A 16268-nucleotide genomic window follows, 5' to 3' on the forward strand; every position below is an offset into this window, starting at 1 on the left:
CCTCTTGACTCTTTCTCTGCTTCACTGCACAAATCTTTTGCACTTCTTCGAGAGATGATCGTCAAGTTTTTGTTGCAGTTTGGTACAGCATGATTTTATTCCGTGCCCGCGTACCTGAAAAGCAAACATAACTAGTAACAGGTTGAATGTCCTTGCAGACAGTAGAGCGTTTCTACAAGCTGCTCAGATTGAGTTGACATGGCATGACGATAGTTTTAGCGCGAGAACAAAACGACTACACAGAGACAAGGACACAAAGGACACGAGTGCTATAACTATCGTCATGCCATACCAACTAGCCCAAATTGCCACACTTCTAAATTGACATGGCACTTTTGTTTGACCGTCCTTATTTTACCAGGTAAAAAGAATAAGCACCCGTTTCGGCAGCATGTTGCGTTAATTTGCGACCCTTCTCAGTTCACTTACTGCAAGGAGTCTCCCATCAGTTTCACTGGTCTACAAGGGGTTTCTCAAGCATCCATGGCTGAGAACCACTGCCCAACAAACTTACATCAAACACTGACGTCATCGAAAGTTTGGTGAACGGAGCAGCGGGAACTGAATACGAACGCGAAACGCTAGGCGCCCGTGCTACGCACTTCCGAAGTTTGATTGTAGCGGAGCTGCATTTAGCGCTGGATCTTGAACTACAACAGTAGCTATGAAAGAATGCACGAATTTCTCGTCCTGTCGTCTGCTTCCGCAATCGCATTTTTTCTTCATTTCTTGCGTTATAGTCTCGCGTAAGCATTCCTGAACGATACTATGTAGTTAAGATTAACAGAGAGCTCGGTAAGGTGTTATGTATTCGTGCTCAGGATACGGTGAGTGCAAGCACGGATGCCAGAGAAAACAAGGTGTGTAATCGAGCTAGTTGGCACTCCACGATAACCTATACTTCTTGCGCAAAGTTTTTTAGACAACAGACGAAGCATGGACGGACGAAGTCCACACGCTACAAACGCCGGTGTCTTGCCGTCTTGACCTCAATTGTCCAAGGTCGGCAAACTCTCTCATGTCTCGATTTACCAGGCTCACTTAGACTCATTCCAAGCGCTGAGTCTGAGTGAGTTCGAGTGAGTAACCTATTGCTGAATTGGAGTCCGAGCTAGTCCGGCTGAGAAGAATTCTAGTGAGTTTGGTTCAGAGTGAGTTCGGTTGAGGGTAACTTTGATGAGTCTCTGTCTTAGTAAGTACCTAGGACAATGCACATGACGATAGTTATAGCGCGAGAAGAAAACGACGACGCAGAGACAAGAAGGACACGAAAGACACTCTGTGTCGTCGTTTTGTTCTCGCGCTATAACTATCGTCATGCCATACCAACTAGCCCAAGCTGCCGCACTTCTAAGTTCTAAATGCACATGAGTCGATGTGAGTGAGCTCAAAGTTTTTTTTTCCCCGAACTATGCAGGTTGTGTTCGTGTTTACGCGCACGGTCACTTTAACACAGATATGCTATAGTTCATAAATTAGGAAAAAAATAAATAGAAGCTCCACCAACAGAGCTCGTGAAAGACGGTCGTGTTACTTGGTTACCGTAGTGTCGCGAGTCATCACATCTTCGGCGTGCTTACAGCATGCCATCTCTGATGCTGCACAGAAACAGCGGATGCCGTTGAAGATGCCCTATGTGGCTGCCACGCACCGGATGGTACGGGAAGAGAGCATCCGCCGGCGCGCTCACGTATCAGGTGGCCCGGTATTCAGGTGTCCAAGAGGCACGAACGACAGTAACGGCGGATGACGTGGAAGATGCCGCATATGCGGTTGCAACGCGCCCGATCTGTACGGGTAGGGAGCGACGGTCACAAGCTCGCGTCTCGGGTGGCCTGGTCTGCAGGTATACCCAACAGGCACGGAATCCACCACGGCCATTCGACGTGCGAATCTCATCGCGGCAGGACACGTTCGGCGTCGCCCAGTCACTCGGTGTCGGAGCTTTCGATTAACCAGTTCTACAATTCAACTCGGCAGCGAATCATCGCAGAACAGTTCCTTCTCGAGCTGTGAGTATATGCTTTTTTACGACTATTAGTGTTAGTAATACAACGCATATTAAGAGTTCAAGGGACACTATTAATTGAAATGACGAGTTGACTTGAATTGATCAATGGTACTGTCAGAACCACAATGGCATTACTTTCATCATCACACGTTTAGTGGGAAAAAAAATCAAGGTAAATATTTCGTTTTAAAATTTCAGCCGGAATCTCCAAGCGTGACGTGACGGATTTCAAACAGTATTTCTTTGTCGGATTTTGACAACGTTGGCCCTATGAAATGTTCTTCCTTTTCAGATTCAATACCGTCGTCATTAAAGGAGTAGGTCAGTGTCCTCTCACGCATGTTGACCGCCTTATATGTATGTCATCAGTTTTTCTTACCGCCTCCAAGACGAGTGTCGGTTCCCTAATGGAAGAAATCTTGGCAGTACCAGGTGACTCTCGGCCTCGTCGGTTTCGAAGCCCCGCTGTGGTAATGTCGGCCCTCGCACATTCCGGTTGGTGCCCTCCACCTGTGAGTTCACACACACACACACACACACACACACACACACACACACACACACACACACACACACACACACACACACACACACACGCACACACACACACGCACACACGCACACACATACACGCGCACACGCGCACACGCACACGCGCACACACGCGCACGCACACACGCGCACGCACACACGCGCACGCACACACGCGCACGCACGCACACGCACACACGCGCACGCACACACGCACACACACACGCACGCACACGCACGCACGCGCACGCACGCACGCGCACGCACGCACGCGCACGCACGCATGCACACACACGCACGCACACACACACGCGCACACACACACGCACACACGCGCACGCACACACGCGCACGCACGCACGCACGCACACGCACACACACACGCGCACGCACGCACGCACGCACGCACGCGCACGCACGCACGCGCACGCATGCACACACACGCACGCACACACACACGCGCACACACACACGCACACACACACACGCACACACACGCGCGCACACGCGCGCACACACACGCGCGCACACACGCGCGCACACTTGCGCACACACTTGCGCACACACACGCGCACACTTGCACACACACTTGCACACACACACGCACACACACACGCACACACACACGCACACACACACTTGCACACACACACATAGCGACGACGAAGAAAGAGAAGAGGCTTGACGCACACAGGCTCCACTCTTTTGCTGCAAAAGGTCAGCTATTCTGTCTTCTGGCTCTCTGAATTTATTCAGGGGTTGCTTTCGAACACCTTGGGATTCCGTTCGACACGGACTCGAGGCTCTCTCAGTGGCCATTCGGCCGCAATTAGCAGTCGTACTATAGGCCGCCGGCTGCCGGTTCCAACATGGCTGGCTCATACCCGCTCGGGTATGTCTGAGCCAGAGGCCGTTTCTGTACAGCCTCCAATGGCAGGCAGTCACCCTGGTCCGGGGGATTCGCCTCGATCGAATGGTTCGACATTGTCGCCGGACGGGGACAGGGCGCTGCTCGATGTAGATTTGCAGAATGCGCCAGTTACTTCCGTTCCCGCAATCCCCGACGTTCCCAACATCCAGTTGCCTGATGCAGCGGGTGAGGCGCAAAATGCAAGGCTGCCTGCCGAAAGTGGTCAAATGACGCAAGCTTCTTTTCATCGCGTGATCGCACATCAGAAACAGATCCACGATATTTTATTCGATGCCTCATGTAAGGTACCTAATACCCATAGGTCCCAGATCATTGGTTTGCTCCGACAAATTGTACAGGAGTGTGCTGATATCCGAGCAATCGCAGAAAACCAGGGTGGGCGAATGGACGAACTTCGTCACCAGTTGGCCCTGTCGAGACATTCGGCTTCTCTCGATGCGGCACTCTCGGCTCCTCGGCCTGTCCGAACGGCCGTGACTTATGCGGCGGCAGCCGCGCGGAGCACGGCGCGTCCTACCGCGGTCCCGCCCGTTTGGCCTGAGACTTGTTCTCACCCTGTACTGCCATCGCACTGGTCTGAAATCGCTGACCAACAGACAACGCACACCACCAGGCGAGAGCATGAACATATTATGTTTCTAACCCCACTCATTCCGTCTACCAATCCTGCCAATGAGCTCACGAAGATTATTAAGTCAAACATTGACCCTATTAGGGAAAACATTGGCGAACTGACTATCAGAAAGACACGTCATGGATTAACAATATTAACAAACGACCATAACGCTATTACTAGGTTAAAAAATGCACTTGAAAAGAACGCAATCACAAGCATGTCATTGTCAGTCCGATTGCCCCAAAAGCGAAAACCTCGCGTCAAACTCACTGGTGTAGACTCCGATATTCCAGCCGCCAACATCATCTCACAGCTAAACATGCGCAATCCGAACCTACATTTAGACCCGACCACATGCCGAGTGGCAGTATCGTACAAGGAGCGATCGGGCAACTTCACACATGTGCTCGAAGTGGATCCTTCCACCTGTCGCTCACTGCTTGCTCAGGAACGAGTTCTTCTCGGTTGGACAGCATGTAGCGTGAGTGAGGACTTTCATGTGCCATTGTGCACATATTGTGCAACGTACGGCCATACAAGAAAGTCCTGTCCTGTCGCCAACGAACCTGACAAAGTGGTGTGTACGAAGTGCACGGGTACACATCTTGGCGAAGCATGCACTCTTAGAATGAACGATCCAGGAATTGTTTGCAACGAATGCCAAAAGGTCGCAAGACCTAGTTCTCATCCAACTGGACACGAAATGTGTCCTATATTACGAGAACGTGTCGCCCGCATGAGGGCCAGAACAGACTATGGATAATTTAGGAGGCGTGTACATCAAAGAAGGACGCAGCGGCCTCTATAACGTGCAGTGTTATTTACGGTTTCCTGCATTAGTGCCCGCATCCTTTTCGACTCATTTATATGGACCACATGGAGGTCGCTGCTTTTGCCGCTATTCTTCTAATTACGGCATATTCATACACGAAATTACACCATATGACACACACTTACAAGTAACTACACATCCCACAAAATTACACGATATTTCTTTCCTCAAGGCATTTGCTGGTTGCGCGGGTCACACTGCAATACATGAAAAAAGGCTCCTTACAGCTTTTCGCATTTTTGTTTTAGGAAAGGCGTTGCGCTTGTTATTTAAAATTGATCAGAACTATCATGACTCACAGCAATAACTTAAAATTTTTACAGGCTAATCTAGACCATACACGTGATGCCACAAAATTATTGATAGAACACATGACGCAACAACACTTCAATTTCGCCTTCGTGTGTGACCCGCACATCCGCGCAGGCACTGTTCAAGGCATACCACACACCATAACAAAGTTCCACGCACCAAACAATCCTCGCGTCATGCTTCTAGTGCACAACACTAATTTTGACTTCTTCCCTTTACACGTAACAGATTTGGTTGTTGCAGTAAAGTGTGAAAGCCTTGACCAAACATTAATACTGATTGCTGTGTATGCACCACCGCAAAGACCTATTGACCCAGTTCTGGATGAGTTGCAATGTGTAGTTTCATTGATTACAGATTGTACTGTCATCATAGCCGGAGATTTCAATTCTAAGCATAGAATGTGGGGGCCAGCTATAGGGGATGTTCGAGGCTCTCACGTAGTCCAATTCGTGACGGCGAATGACTTAGTCATATTGAACAACCCCAACTCCCCTCCAACTTTCACAACTCCGTATGCAGATTCATGGATTGATTTAACCATGGTTTCGCATGACCTCACTCGCGATGCTTACCATTGGAAGGTTCTCCAAATTCCTACCCTCTCGGACCACAACTACATTGAATTCTCGTTCTCGCAAGCACATACCAGCAGTGCTAAACGATTAACTAATCTAGGAAGAGCGAAAATTCTTAACAAATTAAAGGACGATACTTGGTTCACAAAGATATTCGGCTGCAACATTGGGTCACCTGAAGCCCTAAACATGGTTATAGACAAGTTTTATGCGATATACTCCGCTTTAAGCCAACGTTACTCAAGACGCATAACATCGCGTTGTAATTTAGGTAATGGTTGGTGGACACCAGAATTGACTATTGAACGTAAGCGTGTTCGGGCTATGCGACGACGATACCAGCGAACAGCTGACCCCGTTCTTCGAGACATGTATCGCAAATTGTACGTTGATGCATTCTCCACCTACAAGGACAAAATCAGGAAAGCAAAATCATCGTTTGATAAAGACATTTGTGACTTTCTCACTAAGAAATGTTTATATGGTGATGTTTTCAAAACCGCATTTCAAAAACACCACCAAGTAACTTTTCTTCCTCCCTCTAGATTTACCTAACGGCACTCGCACAGCTTCTGTAATTGAGTCCGCCCGGCTACTACTCGATACATTGGTAGTAGTGGACAGCTGTTCTGAAGACAACATGCACCACACTATCATGCGTAACATTGAGGCTAGTCCTTACCCGTGGCATGCTTTTGACCCTCCTTTTACAATATCTGAGATAGAGTGCGCGATGAAACAGGGTAACTCACACTCTGCCCCTGGACACGACGGATTAACCTACCCGTTCATTAAAGGATTATTTGAATACCATCCTCAATTTTTCTATTTTATCTTCAATACCGCCTTAAGAATCGGACACTTCCCACAGGCTTGGAAAAGAGGGAAAGTAATATTCATACCAAAGCCAGGACGTCCGCTCAATTCGCCTAATGCATATAGACCAATAGTTATGAACTCTGTATTCAGTAAAGTATTAGAAAGACTCTTAAATGCTCGTCTGTATTATTTCCTGCACAATAATAATCTTCTTCACAATAATCAATACGGTTTTACGCACAATAAAAGTGCTACTTTAGCACTATACACACTGCGAGGCAAATTGGCTGCATACAAGGCAGCCAAACTTCCTACCATACTCATATCTCTTGATTTTGTAGGAGCATTCGATAGTGTTTGGCATCCTGCAGTCTTGAACTTTTTACGCAAGCACAGGTGTCCACAAAATTTGTACTTTCTACTTAAATCCTTTTTATCGAACCGCACTGTAACATTTTCAACCAACGTTGCAGAAGAGACAGTTCGTACAACAATTGGCAGCCCGCAAGGATCCCCTATCAGTCCGCTACTGTGGAACATAGTAATATACAGCTTACTCAATCTTCCCGTGCCACCCGACGTACACATACAGGCGTACGCGGACGATACCATCATTGTTATCACAGATAAGTCAAGACTCCGATTACAAGCAAAGGCTGAGCATGTCCTGGCTTTGGTATCTGGTTGGGCACGAGAACAAAAAGTTACCGTAAGCGCCGAAAAGTCGTTCTTCGTGTTCTTTAATAACGGACACATGGGTACATCAAAACGCTGCCCATCTATCCGCATGGATGGCATTTTTCTCAAACACAAGAAAGAAATTAAGATTGTAGGCGTATTATTTGACCCCTCTTTAAATTTTCATGCCCACATTGACTATATTAAAGGAAAGGCTGAAGTGTCCACGTCCCGGCTCCTCGCATTTGTTAAATCGCACCGTTCATTAAAAAGTACACTCATTAGACGACTCTACCGTCAAGTGATATTGCCCTCTCTCACGTATGCATCTCCGGTATGGTGGCCTATGTTCCCATCAAAATTCATTAGGGCGCGAGTTTTATCAGTTCAGCGAACCGTCTTAATTTCCTTAACAGGTGCATTTTACACCACACGTACGTCATCCCTACAGATTCTCGCTAACGCGCCTCCGTTACAACTAGAGTTGGACAGACAATCTGCAGAATTTTCCTTATTCATACTCCGGAACGTAACTTATTATGGTGTAAAAACATTCAAACCGGCTGACATACTATATCCATGCAGTCCGTGGGCTCATCACCCCAGTAAAAAATATAAATTTACTTTCACTAAACTCTCACCATCACAAGAAGCGGTTATTTCAAAACAAAAGCCATTCACGTATACACTGACGGCTCATACACGTCCTACGCGGCGGGTGCGGCATATATTGCTTTGACAAAGGATGGGAAAATCATAACTGTTAGAAAATTTCAGATCCGCAACGCTTCAAGCGCATACGACACGGAATTAATAGCATTCCAAGAAGCCCTTCATTTCGTTTTTACAAACAACTTTAACACGCCAGCCCACATTTACACAGACTGTCTATCGCTTCTAATGAAGCTTTCAAGTCTCACTGATAACGATGAAAGAATTCGGAACATTAAGCTGCTTCTTAACCATATAATCTCGTCAGGCAAAATTATAAAATTGTTTCATGTACCTGGCCATATGGGAATTTTGGGAAATGAGCTAGCTGACGCTGCAGCTGCATTAGGAGGGAAATCAGGCTTCGTGCGTTACGCCAAAATATCTATTCGGTCAGTACGAACTCAGTTTCATAAAATCTTGAATTCATATTGGCACACCCATTGGCAGACTGAGGGACCTGAGACAACGCTATTTCATTGGATCACAAGTCCGTACAAAATTCCTCAATGGTTCCCGCCTCCTAAAAACCTAACACACTTATTATCTGGTCACGGACACTTTCAGTATTATCTTCATCGATTCCATATAACTGCATCGGACAGGTGTATGTGTGGTGCACCTTGCTTGAGCGAACAACACTACTTTAATGAATGCCCAAACACGCAACACATTGTGACCCATTTACGTGTGCCCAAAAGTGATACAACACTACCTGCGCATTATTATGGGCTATTGACCAATAGAAAATCTCGCGCGTATCTACTTCAGTTAGTGACTGTCATGCGCAACTCTGTTTCTATGACATCCACATGACACGTATTAGCTACCAACACTTTATCAGGACGTCGCTTCATATTCCGAATCACCTCCCTATCACAACTTTTGCGTGAATGCTCTCGATTACAGTCGCAGTTATGCCAACAAAGGTGGGGGAAAACCTCGGCGACTGATAACGATAGCATCACTGCTCCATTTTCCCTAAGTACTCGAACCATAGCATTCGCAACGCTTGCGCAAGTACCTAAACCTGCCCCCCCCCCCCTTTTTTTTTTTAAAGCTTGTTACTATTGCGAATGGCGCCTTGTCTAAGTTCGCAGCGGCAAACAGGCTGCCCAAGGTTCCCTGCTGCATCGCTGGTTGGAACGACAGCCCGACGTGCCTGGCTACATGACTCCTGGTGAATAAATGGGCTTCGACATCACAGAGGCCACTGCTACCATCCTCGTCAACGTTTACCCATCCTCAAGACCACTGGCTCGCATCCCACTTCGTTGTTTGTTTTTGGACTTTCTGCATTTAACGACAATGCATTTAAAATAAACACACACACACACACACACACACACACACACACACACACACACACACACACACACACACACACACACACACACGAACTCCAAAAACACAAGTGGGGAAATACACTGCTGCTGCATATCGACCTGCTCATTCCTGAGTAGCTAACTAGTTTATTTATTACAGTTTCATGCTGCACTCACTAGGTTTTACACATGTTATTTTTTTAACTAATTGGCTTTTTCAAATAAAAATAAAAATTTGGGAAGTTTCCCCTCTTCATTTATGTTAGATTGGCTTGAGCCCGTTATACCTCCTGGTGGTACGGGCTACCCCCTTTTTCCTTTTAGTTATTTTTACATATAGGGGGCGGAAAAAGCACACACGCGCGCACACACACGCGCACACACACACGCACACACACACACGCGCACACACACACTTGCATACACACACTTGCATACTTACATATATATATATATATAGCTCTCACAGTGAACTCTCTGAAATAACGGCACTGAGCGGCAACGCTCACTGGTCTCGCTTAGAGTTACTGTATATGCTACTTTTAGATAGCAGAGTTGCGCATAGGTCCGCCGTCTTTCCCGCTGAGACGTCCAGTCATGCAGAAAAGCCACTCCTTCCGACTGTAGCAGCCGACGAAGTTCAGCGGCTCCGTGCGTTGACTTCACTTCGTTGACTACGCAATGACTTTCGCTTCGAAGAAAAAAAAGGAAAACTCGAATAAATATTGTATTTTGATATTACTGTTTCTGTAGCTTGTTCGATGACGGTCACCACATGATGTTTTTTTTTTGTTTTCAATAGCAAAAAAGAAAGCCTTCCTTAATTTGTCGAGAACCGCGCGTACACGATTTTCGACAACTTAAGTCACGCAAGTCGCTCGTAACACGTAGTTCTTCACCGCTTCAAACGATCAAACAGGTGGCTGGATAAAAAAACTTGCTTGAACTATCTTTCCGGGTTCGACAGGCAGCAAACGCAAGCAAACGAGAATTTTCGGCATATCTGTAAACACGTAGCTGGGGCATCCAGTCATCGTACCAACTATGGAGCACTGAGTCACGGCACTGCGCCGCACAGACACCACTAACACTCACGTTCACTCAAAGCGGACAACACAAAAAACAATCACACCAGCAATGAAGCAGCACTTCCGCACTCCGCATTATCGCCTCGCCGCACTGCTTGGACACCGGGGCTGGTGGCGCCAGTGGCGCGCCGGTCGCCAGCACCCGCGCGGCCCTGAAGTTGGCTTTCCCTGAAATGGGCGTTTCTTGCACACGCAAACGCACTTGGTGAATGGAGACGCCAGCGGCGAGTTGTATTAGTGGCGCAGTTCTGCTACCTAAAGGTAGCATATGATATAAATTAACTCTAGTACCTATCAATTATCACAGCTGACGATGTCTCCAACATTGCAAAAAGCCTTGCACAGCTGGCAAAACCAAATTTTACAAGAGCCCTTGTGACTCAAAAGTAAAAGCCATCTTCTTCTTTTTCATCCCAGTTGATGTATTTGCCCCCCCCCCTCTCCGATTCCCCCTTCGAAAGGTTCCTGCATCTAACATGCTTTGCACTGCCTACAGCTATAGCCTCCGAGATAGCGCGTGCACGGCCCGAAATCTCGGGGGCCATGCTCCAGCATTGCAGGCTTTGTACAGCCTCCGTGATTGGCCTACTTTTGACAAAGCATGACGTCATGCGATGACGGCATTATGTGAAGTCACGTCGCGTAGCATCATAGTCACGTCGCAAACTTTGGTGATTTATGGCGTTATACATGACATCATATGGTGATGTCGCCGTCAACACTCGAATAGACGCCGATGACGCCGACGGCCAATTTTCGCGTTTCATAAGGTATCTGAGCCTTTCGCTTTAAAGGTGGCTGATCTAGGCGTCTTGATTTTCGTTTTTCACACGCCGTGCAGCTTATTAAGTGTTCATCTTGACTTTTTGTTACGCTTACTATGCCAATGACTTCCAAGAATCGAACTATCAATGCCAATAATATTTCCACGCTTCTCTCCACTTTTAGGCGCTGTGGGAACATCACCGGGGGCCGCTGCATACAAGCTTTACGGCTGCCATTCGTCAGTCGCTTACGACTTGGAACACTGTGCTGAACATCGTTTGTAATTTCGGACACTGGAAGTATTTCGCTTCTCTTGAGACCTGAATTCTCCAGAACGCGACACCGTGCGAAAGTACGAAGAATTTCCAAAGCGGTGTTGTATGTGGAAAAATGGTTGACAGAGCAATGGCTCAATTCGACTGCCAGGATCCTGATACTGAGGAGTTTTTCCGTAAAGGTCTGCAAGCCATGTACAAAGGATGGGATGGAGCTCGACTGAAAAGTGCACTGATGCAGTATGGCAGCTATCTAACATATGAAGAGGAGCTGTCAGATATTGATGCTGCCATGCTTCGAAGATTTTTCAGCAAGGAGCCACCAGTGACGAATCTTTACGTAACAAAGATTTCACAAAGCGCGTTCAGGACTGCTTTCCACGGCCAGGGGGAGTACCCACCGCTGAAAGAAGTTTTCTTCCATCTCATTGACTGTGAAGGCCAGGATTTGGGCATCGATCGCTGCAAAGTATTTGGACACTTGCGCTCGTTGGACTTGGCTTGCATCAACGTGGGGAGCGGATTCGCAAAGGAGATTGCAAGCTACATTCGGGAGACCAAGTCCCTGGAGGAACTGTGGCTCCATCTTTCTTGTGGTGGTGATGAAGGCGTTGCAGCCATAATCGAAGCCCTAAAGGTTAACGACACCCTCAAGGAGGTCGCCCTGTTCAACATGGGATCACTGCCTCAATCCCTATTCGGAAATACCGCGCCGCCATTATCCCCGAACGCCTTAGCCGACTTCGCAGAGATGCTGGCGTCCAACTCGTCGCTGGAGCTGGTGGACGTCAGAGACGCCTTTCCCGTCAAAAAGGAGATAGTATGGTCATTGTTGGCGCAGGAACGTCATGCTGGCGTCTTCAAGAGGATTCTTATCGAGTGGCCCGAGCAGCTCCTCCCTCAACTGACCGAGCTTATCCGCAAGGAAGCATGCTGCCCCAAGTTGCACGTTAGTGTCAGCTTCTTCGTCGACAGAGGCATCCTTCAGGAGTTCCTGGACGCCCTAGCAGCCCACAAGTCGCTCCTTGAGCTCCACATTTATCCTCCTGACCAGACATTCCTACAGTTCGAGCACAAGCTCAACGCACTAGCTGAATGCATCGTTTCAATATTGAAGCACACGACAACGCTCCGCGAACTCTACAACTGCATGCCTGCGGATCACTGCCATCTTGTCAGCATTCTCGATGCCCTGAAAGGTAACCGTTCTGTTACTAGTGTCACGATGGACGCTGAAGTGCTTACGGGCGAAGTGGCGAAGTCGCTTGCCGAGTTGCTAGCTGTGAACAAAACGCTCATTTATGTGTGCATCCTGTATTCCACCGGTGGTTTGCCCGGCCAGGTAAAGGACGTCCTGCAGGCTTTGAGGACCAACTACACTTTGAACACTCTCGACTTTGGACTCCACGCCGACTGCTACCCGTTGATGGGCGAAGTGAAAGCACTTTTGGGGAGGAACGTTCGTCTCAAGAATAGGGCTGCGGAGTTTGTGGTTTCGGGCGCTGATGTCAGCGACGAGGAAGGCGTGGACGCCCTGACAAAAGTGCAGGCAAGCGCTGCCCTGGTGGAAAGGGTGGAGGAGCTTACCGGCAAGACAACAGAGGAGGTTTTGCAAAAAATACACTCAGCGTTAGCTCGCTTGCCCATGTGAATGCCGCCACAGCAAAGTGCGCCGGCATCTTCGATGTTCCTGCCACGTTAGGACTAACCGGCGTTTATGGAATTCAAGACTGTCATTTGGTACTACTGTTCTACCCCCTCTTCAAATGTAGTGATGAAAAATAACTCTTAATATATAATCTTTTTGCATGGGTCTGTTGAAGTTGCAATGTCAATTGTCGAGCTCGTCTGGCACAGTACTTCACTTTCACTTCTTGAAGGTTTCGCGAAGAGACCTTTACAAAGTGAACGGTCTGGTCAATTCAGGGTTAGTTCATGGTAATTCTTCGTATCGCCATGTGTGTTTCTTATATACAGTTTGATCTGAGCATCGAGTCGGTTCCCTTCGTCACGACCCTGTCAGAATACTCACGCACAGTCACTATTATGCTTACAGTTATGGAAAGTCCACATATCCAACAAATATAGTCTCGTCCGGAGCAGCAGAATCAACTCCCGAAACCATACCGTAAGACTGAAATATTTTCAAAGGTCGCAAATCCCACGCCTGTGGGAATCCCTTTGTGGTAGTTATTTTCTTGTGGAGAAGTCGGCGAGCAAATATCTATGTTGCACTTTTGCTTGACGTTATGCTCAAGATACCTAATAATAATATCAAAATATTAAACAATGCCGGTGTCTGGACTGGTCCTGGAGGAACTACTTTTTTTGTGTAATTTATAATTGTCCAATAATAGGCTACTTTGCAACACTGCAGTAAAGCTTTCTATTGCTTGAAAATTGCTTAAGCCGAATTCCATTCAGCTCTTCCATTCTAAAGTGACTCACGGGATGGTAGTCTATTCGCGGTGAGATCGGGCTATAGGTGGCAGCACCATCCCCGCGCAAGTGTGGATAGGTGGTTGGCGGCACGTATACAAATACATGCTGCGGCGCTTCGTTGCGTGCGGTCTGAGCCGATTGTCGGCGGATAAAATGCGTTGACTACACTTCACTGTTGACATCTACGCTCTTATCTACTGAATCGGTGCATGACGCCTGTGCAATGTTAACATCACCCGCGAGTAAAGCCCATTCCGCCTTTTATAGAGATGCACGCCCTGGGTGACTCTCTTCACGCTTTCGCACTAAATGGCGCCTTTTCTCTGTTGGTTGTACGTTGTTAACTTGTGTTCCGCCTGCTCCGCGCTGCTGTAGCGTGACTGAACTACTTGTTTACATCTTTGTCATCTGCATACTACAAAAAATAGAGAAAGAATGATCATGGAAAGCCCGCATATCTGTGCGATTATTTCATTACCACCGTTCGCACCTTATACGCTTCTTCATCTACTGTGCAGCACCGACCAGCCTAATCAAGCACTTTCATACGCTTGATTTTTTTCTTCTCTCATCCGACTCGCCATAAAATGTGGGACAGTCGATAGGTCTAGTCAGGAAAGTTTAGTGGCTGATGGCGCTTTGCTCTACACTGCGTTTACCACGTGTACGCACATATCCTTGCACCAGTAAAGATATAAAAATCTTGTATAAGAGCTCAACAGAAATCTTTAATCGATGGATTACGTGCCTGACAGTGCTGCAACAAAAGCCTGGGGACAAGCTTGTTTTTTTTTTTTTTTCAGACAAAAAATGACTACTGCCAGAGTCCTTCTCTGCTACTGCTTTCCGTCGGGTACTAACAGTGCCCCACAAATGCCGAAGACAATGTAAAGAAGGATAAAATTTTCAGTGAAATTATACGACATGTAATATATAAGGCATGCTGTCTGAATTAATTTTCGATGTGTGGGCTCTTCAAAGCGTTCTTCAATCTAAGCACACGGATGCGCACGGTAACTCTGCTGTAAGTACAGTTTATGGGATAGTAATATTTCTATGCAGTGGTACCACGGCCAGATAAACATAACTAAGGCTCCTCGCATAATCAATAAACTACGGTGCCATAGTTGTCCACCTCCCAACTGCGCCCAAGTGCATGGCCTAGAGCCTGTTTTTTTTTTTGTTTTTTTTTAGCCAAGTCACTATAAAACGCTGTATTCACACAGCATTTAGTAGCCTTCATGTTTGGGAGGATGCGAAGAGCATTTTGCGATGTGTTTAAAACAGAAAACGGCACCCACTCCGAAATCATTCTGGTTAATGGGGTGTACGACTACAATAAAGAGCACTCCGGAAAGTTGCACTCTTAGATCTTATTACAATGCATTATCATCCGAGCAAGACCAAGTGGTTTCGTACGCCGTTTCAAGCATACATAGAAGCAGTTACACTCGCGCTGACATGACCGGACAAACCACACTTTGAGAACGTGCATGACGTGCGCGCACATAGAAACACGACGTGGCTAGCAGACGACGCAAGGAGCATTATTATTATATATGGGGTTTAACGTCCCAAAACCACCAAATGATTATGAGAGACGCCGTAGTAGAGGGCTTCGGAAATTTAGACCACCGGGGGTTCTTTAACGTGCACCCAAATCTGAGCACAAGGGCCTACAACATTTCCGCCTCCATCGGAAATGCAGCCGCCACAGCCGACGACGCAAGGAGCAATCCACACTTCACCGTTTCAGCCAGGTGCGGCCAGACGGCGACTCTGCTCGATCTTATGGCATAACAACATTGCAAAGAAATTACCAAAAGCTAATGAACACAGAGGAAACGTACAACGCGAGAACTGCTTCATGGTTCATCAAACATTCCATGCTCGGGGTGGATCCATTATATTCCTTTAAATTGCTTCAGTTGATTCAGAAGGATAAGCTACGCGAGGAAAGTTGTACATGAAGATATTTTTTTTCAATAGCAAAAAAGAAAGCCTTGCTTAATTTGTCGAGAACCGCGCAGACACGATTTTCGACAACTTAAGTCCCGCAGATCGCTCGTATCACGTAGTTTTTCGTCGCTTTAAACAATTAAGCTGGTGGCTGGATAAAACACAAGCTATAACCATCTTTCCGTGTTTTACAGGCAAGCAAACGAGAATTTTCGGCATATCCGTAAACGCGTAGCTGGGGCATCCAGTCATCGTGCTAACTATGCAGCACTGAGTCACGGCACTGCGCCGCACAGACACCACTAGCACTGACGTTCACTAAAAACCGACAACACAAGACACAATCACATGAGCAATGACGTAGTACTTCTTAGCGGGATCACCTCGCTGACTGC

General features: G+C 47.2%; 1 protein-coding gene across 2 annotated transcripts in view; it reads left to right on the forward strand.

Annotated features, from left to right (window-relative positions):
• The window catches only part of LOC142771833 (uncharacterized), a 35216-nt gene extending 21422 nt beyond the window's left edge, over nt 1–13794 (forward strand). The window contains exons 1-2 of one of the 2 annotated variants that reach the window (XM_075873734.1): nt 1716–2012; nt 11381–13794. In XM_075873734.1, coding sequence (XP_075729849.1) covers nt 11588–13123 — 1536 coding nt within the window. In that variant the 5' untranslated portion in view covers nt 1716–2012; nt 11381–11587 and the 3' untranslated portion in view covers nt 13124–13794. Of the gene's footprint in view, nt 1–1715; nt 2013–11380 lie in introns of those variants that run through there. The other variant, XM_075873735.1, reaches the window with a different exon arrangement.
• Nucleotides 13795–16268: the final 2474 nt, after the last annotated feature.

Source organism: Rhipicephalus microplus, chromosome 9 (assembly GCF_043290135.1).
Source record: "Rhipicephalus microplus isolate Deutch F79 chromosome 9, USDA_Rmic, whole genome shotgun sequence".
Classification (NCBI taxonomy): domain Eukaryota; kingdom Metazoa; phylum Arthropoda; class Arachnida; order Ixodida; family Ixodidae; genus Rhipicephalus; species Rhipicephalus microplus.